General features: G+C 45.8%; 2 protein-coding genes across 5 annotated transcripts in view; one reads left to right on the plus strand and one right to left on the minus strand.

Moving 5' to 3' along the window:
- LOC146817998 (dimethyladenosine transferase 2, mitochondrial-like) overlaps positions 1–1,196 on the minus strand; it is a 135,137-nt gene extending 133,941 nt beyond the window's left edge. Inside the window, exon 1 of the mRNA XM_085611474.1 lies at positions 734–1,196. Within this exon, the coding sequence (XP_085467600.1) occupies positions 734–1,016 (283 nt within the window). The 5' untranslated portion in view covers positions 1,017–1,196. The remainder of the gene's footprint in view (positions 1–733) is intronic.
- A 97-nt stretch (positions 1,197–1,293) lies between these two features.
- The window catches only part of CNST (consortin, connexin sorting protein), a 417,345-nt gene continuing 401,197 nt past the window's right edge, over positions 1,294–17,441 (plus strand). For 2 of the 4 annotated variants that reach the window (XM_085611469.1, XM_085611473.1), the window contains exons 1-2: positions 2,169–2,342; positions 15,431–15,618. The gene's annotated coding sequence lies outside the window, so the exon portion shown is untranslated. Of the gene's footprint in view, positions 1,635–2,168; positions 2,343–15,430; positions 15,619–17,441 lie in introns of those variants that run through there. The other 2 variants (XM_085611472.1, XM_085611468.1) reach the window with 2 other exon arrangements.

The raw sequence follows: 17,441 nt of genomic DNA on the forward strand, positions 1-17,441 counted from the left end.
AGGCACAATTCGGATACATCATATTTCACCCAGACACTTCGGCCGACATGTCCCTGAAAGCGGGTCATCCAAGGCCTAGATTTACAACTGCGGACTGCTAGGATGCTGCAGCAGGCGCAGTAACCCACTGAGCTATTTCACCTCCCATGGGGTTATGGCAGACAAAGCACTGTGAGTACACTAGTGTAAATGCAATAGGTTTCGCATTTAAACTTTTTTTTTAGCAATTGCCGTATTAAATTACAATGCGTTTTATTTATGTTTTACAAAAGAAAAAACAATGTCATTTACAATGTCAATAGCTCAAAACAATGTCAGTGCGAGACCTTTTGCATTGTAAATGCTTGTTACTATCTGTAATAGGTCATTATTTCCTTCAGCCGCGTTCCATTCATCAGTAGTACTTGGATCAGGCACTTCCACATCAGCCACACAACAGTCATTCCAAACCACAACATTAACCTTGGTACTACATATGCATAATCCAATAGGTGCAAAAACATTTTAGCGGTGCATGGCGTCACTTTGGTCATTCCACTTCGAGTTGGTTAGGCCTCTACTAACTCAGGCTTGGGCAATATACCCTTATTGCACACCATATGCCCTAACTAAGTAACGGCCTCAGACTTCGGATAAAATAGAAAGATGCAGTTCAACACTATGTCAAACGTCAGAGTTATGTGAGGCAATAATCGCACTGTACAAAATGGGACCTCTAAAGTGAGACGCCTACCAGGGTTGCATTCCCAGATTCGAGCCCCTCGGCGGGTGAGGTCGGCAGGCTCCAGACAGCGCAACACCTCCCGCGCCAACTCAGGGTCTGCGATGAAGCGGCGGAAGCCTTTACTGGCCTGTGCCCGCTCCTGCAGGTACTCCAGGTCAGGCACTTCTCGTTTCCACCGCGCCCCGGCCGCTGCCGCAGCTGAGCCCCCACGGAGAGGTAGGATCCATATCCGAGGAAGGTGGCGCAAGAGCAGCGGAGGCAGGAGCAGTCGTCCGCTCTGGAGCGTGCACATGACGACAAAGGCGGCCCTCGCGCACAGCCCTGCAGGATGTATGTTTCCACCCTGCCGACACTGATCAGGACCCCACACAACACTCTGGTGCCATTGCACGTGTGTGACCTTCTACATGGTGCAGGGACGAGGGAGGTGGCGCAGGCCGTCAAACCAAAGCGCACACGGGCTTTTACTTCCGCTTCCGGAGCACACAGGAATGTAAACAGAACGCTCTAACAAAGCACTAGAGCGCTAACGTTGTGCTAGCATCAAGTGGAAGGTGCGGATAAACCACATTTACAATGATTTCCCTTCGCTATAAGACTGTCTGAATTTGTAAATGGCTCGGATTTTACATGTCCTAGGTATCTGCAGCAGCATTTGAGGCCGTCGAAACAGAAAACATTCCTCAAAACGCCACTATCTCTCGGACAGTAAACGTGCTTGAACCGTTTGGTGTTTTCACTGTATTTTAACCCACAGACGCTCTTAGTGTAAAGAACCCAAATCAAGAATATATTGAATTTTCCCCTCACAGTCCGTTATTGGTGCTTTCGCGACGGACTTTCCCTGCAAGTACAGAAATCACGGCAAATCGGACTAGACGATGTTATCGAGGTGTTCGCAGCCAATCAGGTAAGTCTAAGCATGTTTTATGTAGCAGTCCAATATTGATTACAGCAATCCTAACTGTACCATTGGCTAGGAGACCTTTTGCCAATTGTTAATTAGCTGCATTGCCGCAGAGAGTGCAATCAGCTGAAACAACGATCACGTGCTCTGTGGATGTTGATCGCTGAAGCCGGAGCATGCCCTCTGTTCACAGTAAGTAGCACAGTATGTACCTGCTGCACTTGTATGTCTCCCTACAGTTGACGGGTTTAGATTTCAATGCAAAAACACATTGACTGATTACTCCTCAAGGAAACCTATGGCTGGTGCATTTGTTGGGGCCTGTTCATCCAAGTGAACCTGGGCCAGGCCCGAGAGCATCCGAGAACCCCCCCACCAGTGACATGGGTACATTGAATTCGGTTACTGCAGGTAAGGAGATTCGCCCCATTGTAAATGTGAGTCTGACCGACCTCAGACGCGCAGGTCCAGTGGCGCAATCTGTGGCCTGGATCCACCCAGCCTATGTTTTCGTCGAGTGTGCGTCATCTTGTGCACGCCTACCTCCTGCTGCTCCTCTAGATCTCTGCGAGTCCCTGTTGACGGCTCCGGTCAGCTCAGGCTGTAGACCGAGCAGCTCCTTCTGGACCGTCCCTCGCAGCTCCTAGTGGACTGTCCCTGGCTTGCCCTGCTCCAACGGTCCCAGTCAGCCCCTGCGCTGGTACAAGTGCGGTGAGTAAGACGCTCAGAGGAGGCTGCTCTAGTTCTCCTTGCTAGCTTGTTCTCCTTGCTCGGGATGGAGCCTGTGTCTCCTACCGTCGCCCCACAGGCTTCTGAACCCATCTGTGTTTAAACAGTTGCTTCTTGTAATTTAGGTCGTTTATGTGTAGAGCACATATAAATAAAAGTACGACTTCGCCGTTCCTCTGGGATGCGTTATTATCGTTCTTCTATACACGGCACTTGTAGCGGACCCTCAGTCTTCTCTAGGTCTTTACCATTTAATGGAAAATAAAATTACTCTTACTAAAAATGTTGAGTTTTGCCAATTGTTGTGTTAACGAGTTAAATACCGACGGGTTTTATTTCTTCCTTGCACATCACAAAGTGGGCCCTTGTTCAAATTAATATTCTCGGTTATTGATTAAGTGTGATCTCCCAGAGGCTGAGGGAAGAGTAGGTGGTGTCTCTCAGTGCGGTGATATCTCCCAGTGCGTTGATCCAGAGAAGGGTTAGGCACGGCACTGCTGCCAGATGTAAAATGAAACCCTTTTCGCTGCCAGTCTGCATCTTTAAATAATATTGCAGTGGTGTAACAAAATATATTAGCTTTGTTAAATGGATATTCCTATTTTTTTTTTATCGATTAGTGACGCCCTCATGGTAGAGTTTACATAATTCAAAGTTATCGCTTTTAACCCTTTCTTAATTGGGGTATTTTTCTCTTTCCCCTTAAACATTCCAGTATTGGACATAAAATAGTAAATAAGCCTTATGGACAACCTGGTGGCATGTTGCATTTTTCGCAAATAATCTAGGGCCAATGTTAGACTAGTAAATGTGACCTCTCCTAATGTCTGCCTCACCCTCTATTTTCCTGCAGGTTCAACTCAAGGCAGCAAACATATATGTGCTTTGAAGCGCTACAAATGTGACAAGATAAATACAGAATTTAAAGGGATCTCCATTTATTGCTTTGGAGTTGCATATATTGTTGCAACTGAATACAACCCCTCACTTCTATTAAGAGCATTCGAACCAAAAGCATTAGCGCTTTGAGGAAATATCACAATATTTCTTTTCCACATTGAAGCCAGCCCTTTTTAAGTCTCGCCTGAGACAGAGAATGCGCTGTTGCTTGGTAAACATTTTGTTATCTTACAGTGGTCTTGGAGCCTGCCTATTGCATACCAATGGTTGACTTCGTCACTCTTGTTACCTCGCTTCTCTTTGGGGATGTTGGCTTTAATTCTACCTTGTGTGTTTGCCCTTCCCTGAAGCATGGTCCATGTACTCCTGTCCTTCTGCTGCTTGTGCTTTCGGAGCTAGTTTTTTACTTTAGTTGAAGCACTCCATAAGAGTGCATGTGTTTGTAGGACATCTTAGTCATTTGCTTCTATCCCCATTACGCTCTGTTTTGTTGTTTGCCCAATTCCAACCTCATGTTCATATCTGCGTTGTTGTTTGCACCCTCATCCTTCTGACTCAGTCCATATTGTTGCTTGCACCCTCATCCTCCCGGTCTGTGTTGTTGATCACCCCATCACCCTCTTGTCCCGGGCCATGTTCTTGCTTGCCGTCTCCTACCCCGGTCTGTGTACTTACTTGTTCCCTTCCATTGAGCTTTGTGTTGTTCTTTGCCCCATCTGCACCCTCCTCGTGTCATGCTTTGTTGCTTAACCCCTTCCCTCCCATCTCGGCAGAAAGAAACAAGTATTGGCAAAGCCAATAGATATCACCTATGCAAGCTATTTGTTTTGTCAGTGTTTTTAGCCATGTTGCACAGCGGCGCAGTTGCTGGGCAGCATGACCAAGTTTAAAATATATATTTATTTTAAACTTTCATTCATGCTGCACAGCAACTGCTCTGCTGTGCAACATGGCTAAAAACACTGACAAAGCCAATAGCTATATCTATCTCTATATATATATATATATATATATATATATATATATATATATATATATATATATATATATATATATATTCACTTAAAAAACCATAGGTTTAACACATGTTATAGTTAGCTGGACATTTCACTCGTGAAAAACCATTGAAATTCCCCCGTTATAGTTAGTGCAGGCAACTATAACTCACTCGACCGCAATCCTCTGCTGATGACGTCAGATATTACATCACTGATGACATATGTGTCTTTCTGAAAAAAAAAATATTTGTAATATATGTATAGCTAAAAATTAATGGAAGAAGACATGGGTAAATAAGTGTCTAAATACAGTGATGTAATATCTGACGTCATCAGCAGAGGATTGCGGTCGCGTTTGTTATAGTTGCCTGCACTAACTATAACGGGGGAATTTCAATGGTTTTTCACGAGTGAAATGTCCAGCTAACTATAACATGTGTGAAACCTATGGTTTTTTCAGTGAATTTGTAAGTTTTTTTAAATGCTAAGTTATGTATTTATTTTATTTTTTTAAGGTTTTTCACCGTGCGCACGGTGCGCTTCGCGCACCATGAGCGCCCACTTTACGCAGTTTGTGGAATTTTTCCGTTTCCACCGTACGCGCACGCTACGCGTACTCCGCGCTTTTAAATTAAAGGAAATTTTGGCCCTTGGGGGTCCTTCTGGGACCCCCTAACTAAGGCTTAGGGGGTCAGGAACTGTCCACCCTGCCCCCTTTTCACGTTCTCCACCTTTGTTTTTCACCCCCTCAGACTGCGAGAGACAAAATGGCGGCCGACACTTCCTGGTTTCGACAGATTCGAATGTTTTACTAAGATCTAACAACCAATCAGAATCGCTCTCGCGCACGGCAGCGTGCGCGTACGGTAAGTTTTACCATACGCGCACGGTGCGCGCTTATAGATATATATATGCTTTTAAGTGCTGTTTTCTCAGGAAATACTGAACAGATTTACACCAGACATGCAAAAGGCACATCCCTGACCTGAGGACTACCTCTCTGCCAAATTTCAAGTAATTCTGTTCAGCCGTTCGGGCTGTAGCTTGGACTAAAGGTCCTATGGAAAAATGCATGGGGAAAGCACGTTTTGGGACCCCCCCCTTTTTCTCAGCCCCCGCTTGACGAATCCCCCCGAGGCTTTCAGGGAAGGAGCGGAGCGGAGCGCCCCACCTATTTTGAAAATTTCGCGAGGATTCGTCAATCGGCGCCAAAGTTATTCCAAATAGAATGTTGCGGATTTCCTATGGAAACACGATCCTAACTATAACTATCTACTGGCGACTGCCAGTAGATAATATATGTATATATATATATATAGATATATATATATATAGATATAGCTATTGGCTTTGTCAGTGTTTTTAGCCATGTTGCACAGCAGAGCAGTTGCTGTGCAGCATGAGTGAAAGTTTAAAATAAATATATATTTTAAACTTTCAGTCATGCTGCCCAGCAACTGCGCTGCTGTGCAACAGGGCTAAAAACACTGACAAAGCCAATAGCTATATATATATATATATATATATATATATATATAATCTCCTATCACGCAGCCAGTTCTATATATCTCCTATCATGCAGCCAGTGCTGTTTTCATTACTGGTGGCAGGCATCAACATCCTCCATGTTGCACACCCTCTTCCAGCTGTGAAGCCTCCCACTAGCAATATAAAAAAAAAAATAGCAGTGACGCTGCCATGACTGACTGAGTCATAGCACGTTGCTTATTGCAACTTTTAGCTATACTGCATAGCAGCCACTTTGCTGTGCAACTTGGCAAAAATATTGACAGAGCCAGTAGTTCGAATAGTTGAAACCTATTAGCTTTGCCAAATCTAGATAACCATCGACACTTGAAAAATGCGATCCTACAGCCGCAGTGTCTTCCGCTCAAACGGATCTAAAGGTACAAAAACGTGGCTACATTTGTTTCCATGCAGGGTAAGACTCTTTGCACGGTTAACTAGTCACATTCCAGTTGCTTATCTCTCTTATTTGAGTGCTAAACTGGTTTCCTCCGACAAAAAACAAATTATTGATGTAATGTTATTACAAAATGTGCCATATTTTGCCAATTCATTTTCCCTTTTGTTGCCAACTAACAATTTCAATCCTGCTGCATACTTTGGTCTGTCCCTGCCGTATAATTTCTACCCACTGTTTACTGTTGGTTGGCTTTATTGTACTTTCATTTGTTTGTTTATTTGATGGCGTGCTTTCATTTTCTTGCGTTGTCCCACCCTTGGACAGTAACCTCTTTTTTAACACCCTTGATTGTCTGACTTGTATCTATACACTGCCTACATTTTGGGAACTTCTTTTTCAGCACTCCATGGGAAGTCATGTGTGTGTTCTGGCCCTCTGTCTAATGTGCTGCTTCCCAGATATATACCCGCTTTCTATGTTGCTCTCCTTCATTTGATCGCTCCCTCATGTGCAGCTTTTCTACTCGATACCTGCCCCCCAACTTGTGCCATATCACTCACTTCGCACCTTCCACAGCTTTCATTCCCCCCTCCCCCCCCCCCCCCCCCCCCCATTTTTAGGTCTCTCCAGAGCCAGTGCGTATGCGCTGCTGTGCGAGGCTTCTAGTAAGGACTTCCAACTGGGACCAGATGCTTGTGTGTGTGTGCTTTTTTTTTTTTTTTTGCTCACGCGCTATTGGCCTTTGCGTGCGTCTTTTTAAGAAAGCAGCACGCAATTGGCAAAAGGTGGGTGAGTTTTCATTACAAGTAGGAGTGTTTATAATTGGGTGCATTTTTTATTTTAATGCAGAGCTGCAGTGAATGTGTGATTTATATACTCACACACGTCCTATGTAGTACATGCATTTTCTAGCACAGTATATTTGCTGGTGCGCAGAGTGTAACATGCTATTTATTTCTATTGTTGAGTGTGGGGAGGGGGCCGTGACTTAAGATAATCAAAACTTCGAGTGAGTCATGACTACCCCACCGTCAACAATATTTATAAAGAGCATATTATACTCTGCTCATCTGCATATGCGGTTTATGTTATGGCATCTTTCATGTGTATTTCTTGTGGCAAACTGTATGTAACAAAAAAACGGATTCAAGGGGTTACATATGTGCGGTAAGGTCAAATCACATTCAGGAGACCTCTTCTGGGGGGCGTAATTTAGCAAAATGGCCACCTAGTTGCAAAATCTAATGGCTCTCGCTTCGGAGCAGATAATCCTTGCCCATCCACTGTTGCAGAGCGCCCGAGTAGTAACCTGAAGGCTTAGATAGCTATGGACATTCATGGGAGTCCTGCTGCAACTGCGCAGATGTACCTCGCTACACCTAAAACCGAGTCGAGTGGCCCGGCCCTCAAGAGCCGAGACCGACCGTGCCAACCGAGCCCATGCACTCGATGGATGATCCAGCACTCTGAATCAGGGGCCAGCAAACATCTGTCTTTGGGTTCTGGACCCGGGGTTGTGCCTTGGAAACAGGAGCTGCCAACCTCCTCCTGATGTGGTCCCAAACATGTTGGGCTTAATGGACTGCCAGGAAGTGGACTGGGACTGCCCCTCGCTTCCAATATAGCGCAGTGAGTGAGCTTCACTCCCCCAGTGCTGAATATTACTGTGTGACATGCATGAAGGCCACAGGTGACTACCCCTATTCCTGACAGCAACGGGTAGATGGACTGTGGCTCCCTTGCATCACTGATCACGCATCCCAGAGAGCACTAAACTCTGGAGAGCCTGTAGCATATCCTGGCTTGAGAGATGCTCCAGGAGGGCAGGCACAAACCTGACCCGAGAGAGGGGAGGGGCGGGAGGATGGCCTCCTTCTCCTTATATCGATCTTGAAGGCACCCCTTCGAGCTGCATGCCCGTTTGAAGCTGCAACCCCATTCTACGCTACACGTGAGTTCTAAACCTGCTTGCAAACACCCAAACTCTGTCGCCCTGACATGCCATCCCCCGGGGGGGGTATAAGGCCAGCATCAATGCCTATGGCAGGAGCCTTCCCGCGAAGTCTAGGGGACATAGTGCCTGCAGCATGAAGCCTAGTCCTGCCCCTTGTAGAGGAGTTCTGTAGAGAACCTTGCTGTGATCCTCTGCTCTGGGCTCCTTGTTTGATTGGGGGCAGAGACGGAATGCTTCTTCACACATCTGAACTACTGCACCTTCATGTGGTGATTCACTGAATCCTTGCGGCACTGCTTACGAGGGCAAGATACCAAGCCCCCTGGGCTGTTGAATCCCTGAAGATGGGCTGTGTGACATAACGTCTGGGAGAGTGCTGCGACTGGACCTGAAAGGTTATCGCTGTGGGTCCGGCCGGCTGGGCACGGGACGCGCCCCATGCCCTGGAGGATGCTTGCCTGGAGCTGCTGGGGCCTAGACTCAAGACGAAGCGAGTGAGCGGGGCCCTGTAACTTCATATCTCCTACAGCGGGAGATCCTTTAAGATCACCCTCAAGACAATGGAGAGAAGATGGCCTAGACCAACAAAATAGGGCAGTACACTGTGTTTAGGCCGGAGGTGCTACACTCGGAGCATGACCAGGAGCTGTGCTGGACCCGGGATCCACCACAACGGAACTCCTAGCGGCGATACAAGACTCTTGAGTTGCCTTAGAAGGGAAGATGGACACCATGGCTGTGGAAATTAGCCATCTGCGCCTGGACCTTCATAAGATCACACCACTGCTGTGGAAGACTCTGTGGACGTTTGAAACTCGAGGTTAAATCATTAAGAGCCACTTTTGAAGGACTGAAATGTAGTGTCACGTGAGCGGAGGAGCGCCTGGAGGATGCTAAATGGCGCTCCAGGCGAAACAGTATATGACTGGTGGGATTCCCGGTACGGGCGAGGGTTCTTCTGCATAGCTGTTCCTTGAAGAGTTGGTCAAGAAAACCCTCCGGCTCGAGGCGATACAACGTGTTCACCGTTGAGTGGGCCCATAGGGCGCTGGCAGCAGCCCCGCGCTCGGAGCACCTCCACGGGCCACGATAGATCACTTGTTCAACCATCTTGACCATGATGCTATTTTACAATATGTGCGCACTCGCAGCCCCCCAGGTATGAGTACAAACAAAGCATTTTTCCCGATTACACTCATAATGTTCAGAACATGCGCAACAACTTTGTCAGTGAAACGAAAGCTGAGAGAAGGCAATATCAAATATAGTTTGCTATTTCTCACCAAATTGGGCATACTGTATGATGGCCAGGTGCACTTTTATGACTACCCGCAAGACATGCTGAACTAGCTGGACTGAAAAGGCTCTGCGAGTGCATCTGGAGGCCGAGGGTCCCATGTGAGACGCTCTGGCCATAACAAGAAAATGGCCAGAGGAACTGGAGTGACTGGGAGCCCCTGTTGGGGATCGAATCCTTGTTTGCCTGGATGGCACCCTACGACCAGAGATATCCGACTCAATGGATGGCAATCCCTTCTCCCAGACTCTACTGGTGCCTGACACTTTGAGCAGTAGTATTGATGGTGGACAGAGTTGACTGGAGACGGGGAGATTCAATGGGCGCCCTGGCAGGACGCGAGCATGTTTTGTTTGTTTCAGACTTAATACTCTAATGAGCACACACCCGCCTGCCATGGTGCTCCTGGATGGCTGGTGATGTATGCACTCAATGGATTGAGGTGGTCTGAGGTAATCCGGAAGAAGATGCAGGGTATACTCGGTGACCTACCTATAATGTTTTACCACTGTATAGAAGCTTGAGTGTTTCTGTAATTGTGCCATGTTAGTTTATGTATGTGGGCTGCTAAGGCATATATGGAGACTAGTCTTGATATTGACTGCCAGGCTTAATGTGGGGGTTGATTACATTTTCACTTTGCTGTGTGGTCGGGGTACGGTCTTGCAGTTGGGTGGGGGGGTACTGATCCTCGACTTGTTTCACACCTAGGTTTTCTACTAGTTAAAAGGGGGAGGGGGCGAGTGGTTGAGAATTGGGGTGGTGACTGGTCTCCTTCTGACTGATGGTTGTGCTGGAAGGTGTTCAGCACATTCTGCCTGGGGGTGGGGGGGTGGCGGTATGATAGGGGAGTTTCGCAAGTGCTGTTTTTCAGTTTCATTGTTATGTTTTCTTTTGTTACCTGGGAAGTGCTCCGAATGCATGCACCTCTTGTTTTTCATTGTCAGTACCACTGTGGCCTGCTGGGAGGGCCTTAGCCTTTATTACACTTGGTCATGACGTACGCTGGACAGGAATGCTTACGTTGAACGTTCGTGGTCTGAACAGACCTGAGAAACGCCATAGAGTCCTCAAGCGTTACCAGATATCAATCGTGTTTTTACTGGAGTGACCAGTATGGGGAGACTGTATTTCAGTGCTGCAGCTTAAATGGCGGACCACATTTATGCTACCGCCAACTCTGGGTTCTTGAGGGGGTATTCCTTATCTGGATGTCTGTAGGGCTCCTTTTTGCAGATATGTGTGGACCTGGAAGGGCGATATGTTACCTTCCATGGAACCTTAGATGCAAAAGAGGTTTTCCTGGTCAATGTCTTTCTCCCAATCTAGATGACTGGGCATTTTTTGATAATGTGCTGTAGACGGCTCCGAAACTCCTACCCACTGAGTGGATTGTAGCTGGGGAGAGTACCTGTGTCTTGGCCGGCATGATGGGCTGCTGCCCTTTGCGGCTAGGTACTGAATGCAGACTGACTGACATCATGAAAGAGATGGTGCAGGTCTTATAGACATCTGGAGGGCTCAACACCTGCACGCTAGGACCTACTCTTGCTGCACACCGGTGGCAGATATATACAGCCGACTTGACTATTTTTCGCAGAGGCGACTCTGCAAGTGACGGACATCACTTATCTGGCCCAATAAGTTTAAGATCACTCACCCCTCATCCTGACATATTCTTTAATTAGTTGGCTGCCCCATGTCCTGCAATGGCGGATGAGGGCCGAGGGCCTCACTGATCCAATCTATAGGGCAATGTTAGCAGGCGCATTAAACTGATTACTTAAACCACAACTGGGAGGGTACCCAAAATAAATCGACAGAATGGGACACCATGAATGTTGTCATCAGGGAAGTAGGTATGGCTACTACTACGTGTATTCAGCAGACTCTAGAACAGGACCTGACATTACATGAAGAGTCCTTAGCGTCACTGGAAAAGGTATTGACACATGATCAGTCAAAACGCACTGCATGGGGCTAGGCCAAAAGACAGCTTTACTCCTCATGAGACCGACTGAAAAAGCATATGCATCTCACCTATTGACACAGGCTCCATGTGGAAGGGGACAGGGTGGGTCATTTGCTAGTCAGAATGATTAAACAGAAACACTACTCTGATCCTATACTGGCATTTATGGATAAGTCGGGGAGGGAGGTAGATGCCCAAATAACCATCAATGAGATACGGACTGACTGTGCACCTGCATCAAGTACATACGTCTCCTGGTAAGTCCCCTGAACTACTTGAACTTGTTACCATTGACACGTTAGAGGACTCTGAATGAGAGGATCTAGAGGGCTCTATGACCAAACAGGACATACTGCAAGCCATAGATTCCCATAAGACGGTGAGCAACCGGGGGGGGGGGGAGCTCTACAGAACACTCCCAGTAACCATGACAAAATATTGCTGGTGTATTTGGAAGCCTTTCCATGGAGCATACTCTCGCCCTCCATGAGAAACGCCCTTGTCATGCAAATACTGAAGTATCCATTGGATGCCGTCTCCTGTCGCCCTCCATCATTACTGAACATAGACCAAAAAATACTCAGATTCTTGCAGAACGCCTATATCACTATCCTCTGAAGGTGATCCACTCTGATAAATCGGGATTTATTCCTCACACCCTGCCTAGCTGATGATCAGTATGTTCTGGCTTTTCCATGTCTAAAAAGGCCATTTGATTTTGTCTCCTGGGCTATCTGTGACTGGTGCTCGATAGTCATAGCATGGATCAAAATGCTGTACACAACGCTGCTGGAATGGATCCGAACAAGGCGCCTTGTGTTGGAGGGCATTCATTTACAATTGGGTACCCGGCAGGAATGCCGCTTGTCCTCCTTACTATTTGCCCTGGTGATGGAGCCGGTGGCACGTAGATTGTGTCATGCAGCAGGGCTGAAGAATACAAGTGGGTCTGACGACACAAGTAGTGTCACTGTACTCGGATGGTGCAATGGTTAATTTACGCCACTGGATATATCAGCCCGATCATGCTAAAAGTGATGAGGGAATTTGGAGAGCTCTCTGGGTTACATGTGAACCACCTAAAATCTGTGTTCCTAGTGGGACAGTTAAAGAATGTGGAGCTTGCCTGGCTTCCTGCGGCAGGCCTCCACTGGTTCGATGAAGAACCAAACTGGGAAATATCCCTACTGTTAGGCACACACGGTGATGCTGATCTAGGGTCCCTATTACTCCATGGTAACAGAACACCTGGGACTCTACCTTATGATATCAAACTGGTCTGTAGACTCTGGAAACAGGCAGCTCAGGGGCACTCCGTACAGCCCCTAATGCACCGTACTTCGAAGTCCGAAAATACACCCATTCACACAAATAGCGCAGTCGATGGCCATAGTCCGCTGTTGTGAGGAGTACTGTGTCACGTTAGATTTATAACCAGCGGGTTGATCCAGTATATTACACAACGCAGTGGAAACTTAATTTGGGAAGTGGTCAGTTTCTTCATTATGCCAAGATTGCTGCTACTACGTGAGAAATATGGCCAGGATTTCTGGACTCCCCGGAATCCACACTTGTCACTGTACTGACAATGGCCAGAGACCAGAGGCTTATGATACACGTATATCGTGCCCTCCAAACAGAAAGCCAAGACACCCTCTAATGATCAAAAAACCATGGCAGCAGGAGTGCAAATTCCTCATTACATCTTCAGAACGGACCAAGATACACAGAGGGGTATGGAAAGTTTCAGTAAATTCACTGTTTAAACATATCCAATACAGCATAATTCATATAGCGTACCTCTCCTTTAAAACACCTTCATGCTATTTACCCAGACAGTAACTCCGGGTGTATGCGCTGCAGACACAAACCTGTGTATTGTTTCCATGTCGTATGGGGCTGTCTTCAAATCACGCCCTATTGGAATGAGGTATTACAACATCTACATTGGGCCATAGGCTGGATAATCCAGAGCGAACGAAAACATTGTCTACTGGGACAAGTTTCCACAACCAAAACACGTTAACTTAGTAGACGATTTGTATTGCTTGGGTTGACGTAGGCCAAATGGCGGGTAGCCATTAGATGGCTGAGCCCTAGACTTCTTTTGACGACTGACTAGCTGAGGGATATAACGGAATGGGCCGGGGAGGAAGAAAATCACATGAAAAATGTGATCTGCGCTGATAGACTGGAAGATGACTTATTTGCATGAGGGGCCATGATCCGCAACTTGACCACGGACAACCTCTGCGCCTCCTCTGCTGCAGGGGACACGCCTGAGGTTAAAACTCCTGTAGCTGCTAGCTCACAAACGCAATGATCGGAATGCTTGAGCTATAGACTGAACGGAATGACCCACTAGTGGTGATAAGGGATCTCATCTCTTCACTAATTTCCTGATTTTACCACAGAGATGACATGATACAGTTGAGGGTGCTAGATTGGAGCACGGAGAGGGGGGAGGGGAATCAGTTTCTTAAAAACGTGCTTGATTTTGAAAGACTTTGCTGCACTTGGTTGTCTTTAAGGGCATATAATAGCAGTTTTTCTCACCATAGAAGCACTACCAGCCTACCTTGGATTATTTATTTTGCTGGGCCGTGGGGGTACCTGGAAACCCTGTACTGCACATAGATGTTGAATCTTCTGTAGCACTGTATACTCGTAAAATAGCAATACAAATGTTTTTTTTAAAAGACACCTCCTAACTGGTAAGAGAATTGTAACCCTATGTAAAGAAATGATTTGTTACCTGTAATGCCGTAAACAGTATTTTCCTTATGCCAGTTTTTCTGTATGGTAGTATTAAACTCAAATTTAACCTTTGCACTGTAGTGACAAATGTGTGAATGTGTTATTAGTACAGTTCTAAATAATGAGTTGTTGGGACACATTTATTTATATTGCCATGTCATAAATGTGTATCAAAGTTTGTATTCAGGTTTGCATTCTAAAATAAACCAATTAAAGTGGAAGGGTTGATGTAGCTATGACATCAGTTCTTGTAGAACAGTGTCATGATAGACAATGCACAATGTTGATTAATACCCCAATTTATATTTTTTTTATCTGGAGTTGTTCCCTGTTTCTGGGCTCAAAAGAAGCAGTACTGAGATGTCCAAAATTAATTAGTTGGCTTTATGCAACATTTCTAAATGGGTGCTTATACATGGTTCTGTGGTTTGGATGTGAGGTGCCGTATCGGAGTCTTTTCCATTGGGCATCAGGCCTATGTGTCAAGGCATCTGACTTCAGGAAAGCAGCTCGTATGAACTGCGACCGGGCTCTTCCAGTAAGTTAGTGAAGCAGGCTTACATGTTTGCCATAATTCAGTGAGTGTCATATTTTAAAACTACCACTGGTATTGTATGCGTGGTGCACACTCGCTTTACTGACAAGGAATGAGAGCAACCAGAATGTGTCTGTACTGCTTTTGCAGGTAACTGTACAGGGTGAAGGTGCTCTTCCCATTTGAAACAGTTTGTCTGTTTCAGACCGTCTGAATAGGATACTCTGACTCACTACAACCAGGACAACCATCTGATAGGAGCAGTGATGGACGGTACACAGAGTAATACGTTACCACGCCCTCCAGAGTTGTAGTGTAAGGATTCATTAAATCATTATAGTATCATTGCATCATTTTTCTGAATAAAAAGTAAATTTCCTTTAATTTTAGAAGTAATAAAATCACCACCAATTTACATTTTCTTCACTTAACTTAAACGCAAATTTTAGGTTGGGTCAACACTGCAATGTTAAAGCTCCCCTTTTGTAACGTTAAGAAACGATGAGGTATGATACCTATTTGCTCTTCTCGAATGTAGCCGCTATACCCGTCTTCACTTGGCTTCCATACCGATCTACAAAGCTGTAAAAAACAGATGCTGAAACTGGCAGCTAATCTATATTTGTACTGCAAGGGAGCATATATGAGCCAGTATGAAACTTAATCTGATCTGGACATATCATCCCCATAAATCTGGTCTAACAAATAACATTGATGTCTTCTTTCCCAGCAGGTGTATCTGGCCCCGGCAGTCGAGCACTTGTGTACTGGCACTACTGTCTTCCTGCCAGATATCCATTCCCAAGAGAACATTGCAGCAACCTGCAGCACCTATTTCAACAAATAGTGATGCTCCACTGTAGCTCTGTACCTCCTGGTACTGTCCACACCCGATCCTGACTGCAGCGTCTGCTTCTGGTATGTACAGCAAAGGGCCAGCTTATGCTAACAAATGTGGGTATCGGCAGGGAAGAATGGGCCCTAGACTACTACTGGGTTGGCCTGATCCAGTCTTTGGATTGTTTGAACTGTCTTATACACTTTCATATGACTTTCTTGGCTATCGCTTTCTGGGCATCTCCTCTTGTGGTTTGCAGAGCCTCCAATGAAGTATTGGGTATGGGGAGCTGCTAAGGTGTGATTATTGGGCAGTTCTGCATTTGTCTGGTTATGGAAGGCACTGTCTGTACCCGTATAACCCTCTTTTCTTTCCAACACCTGCACATATTAAGATTTTCATTTATATCATATGTCATGTTACTGTCACTTCTAATGCACATATTCTGTCATTGGTATTGATATCACTAGTACAGTGGGTTTCCAACTAGGTCTGAAGTTACCATTGTATGCTTTTTTTTTTATTTTGGTTGGGTTTATGATCTATCTCAAGTGAGTTATGTTGGGAAGTATGTGGTGTATCCTGGAGTAAGTGATGTTGTGGGCATTAGTGTTGTGTTTAATACAGCGATTAAAATGCATTAAAGTATGGGAACTGTGATTCCAAGTGTGATGGGTTAGTCACTGTGTGCGGGGGTTGGGTCACTGGTTAGCAGGAGTGCAGTGCACAGCGTTCTATAGCCATCAAAAATACAAAAAATCGGGGTTACCCTGCAGTAAGGGCAAATTTCTAACAAACGACAAAAACCATCTGGGACTACTGTTTGAAGAAAACACTAAGCACAAATCTTTCCCTAACAGTAACACCGCTCACAGTGATGCATGCAGCTGTGCCGAGTGCAGGTAAGAGCGGTGGGGGGCAAATAGGGAGTCGACAGACAACGAGGGAAAATAAAATAAAAAAGAAAACCACTTAACTTGCGCTTGCCGACTTGGTGATGCAACGTGCCCAAGGTAAGTGGTTTTCTTTTTAAATTTTTTTTATTTTATTTTCCCTTGTCTGTCTGCTTAGGCCGACCCCCCCCCCCCCCCCCCTCCTTCCCACCACCACCACTCTTACCTGCACCGGCTGCAGCTGAATACATGTGAGAGGGTCCCAAAAAATGTTTGATGAGGAGATAAATATTGAAAGCTCTGTCACCACTGCAGTTTATGTGAGCCTGACTCCTCTGAACTATTGCCACCCATCCCAAGAGGAACACTTGTTCAAGGAGCTGGTCCTAGCTCTCAACCACCCCCCAAAACCAAAGAAAAAAAGTACATGCAGTGATTTAAAAAACCTTGATGAATCAGACACTCGAAGTATTGGCTTCACTGAAATCCACCTCACACTTCACTAACCCAGTTGCCTCATCACTCTCAAAAAAGATCTGTCACTCTTTCTCCCCTCTATGGACATAGAGGTCAACCACATTGCTCACTCAAAGTACAATCTCAGGCTGGCTAAATATTGAACAAGTGACACATGTACTGAAAAAAACCTGGTGCTGACCCGAAAGAGCTGAACAACGTTCGACAAGTAACTATCCTTCCCCTCCTGAAGAATGTACTAGAAAAATGTTCCTTCACCTAACTCTGTCAACACACTAAAAAATGTGACCTGCATAACAGCAGCCAATACTGTTTCCTACCCGGCCACAGCACAGAAATGTTCAGTCTGCACGTTATGAATGATTCTTTCAAAATCTTGGATCAAAACAACTCCTGTCTGCTCATCCTGTGTGATTATCCACAGCCTTTGACACTACCAACATAACACCCTAGAGAACACGCTAGAGCACAGAATTGGATTTGCAGGAAATGTGCTCAAATGACTCTTCTCTTATCTAGATAACTGCACACAA

This window comes from Triturus cristatus, chromosome 6, assembly GCF_964204655.1.
Source record: "Triturus cristatus chromosome 6, aTriCri1.1, whole genome shotgun sequence".
In the NCBI taxonomy this organism is placed as follows: Eukaryota; Metazoa; Chordata; class Amphibia; order Caudata; family Salamandridae; genus Triturus; species Triturus cristatus.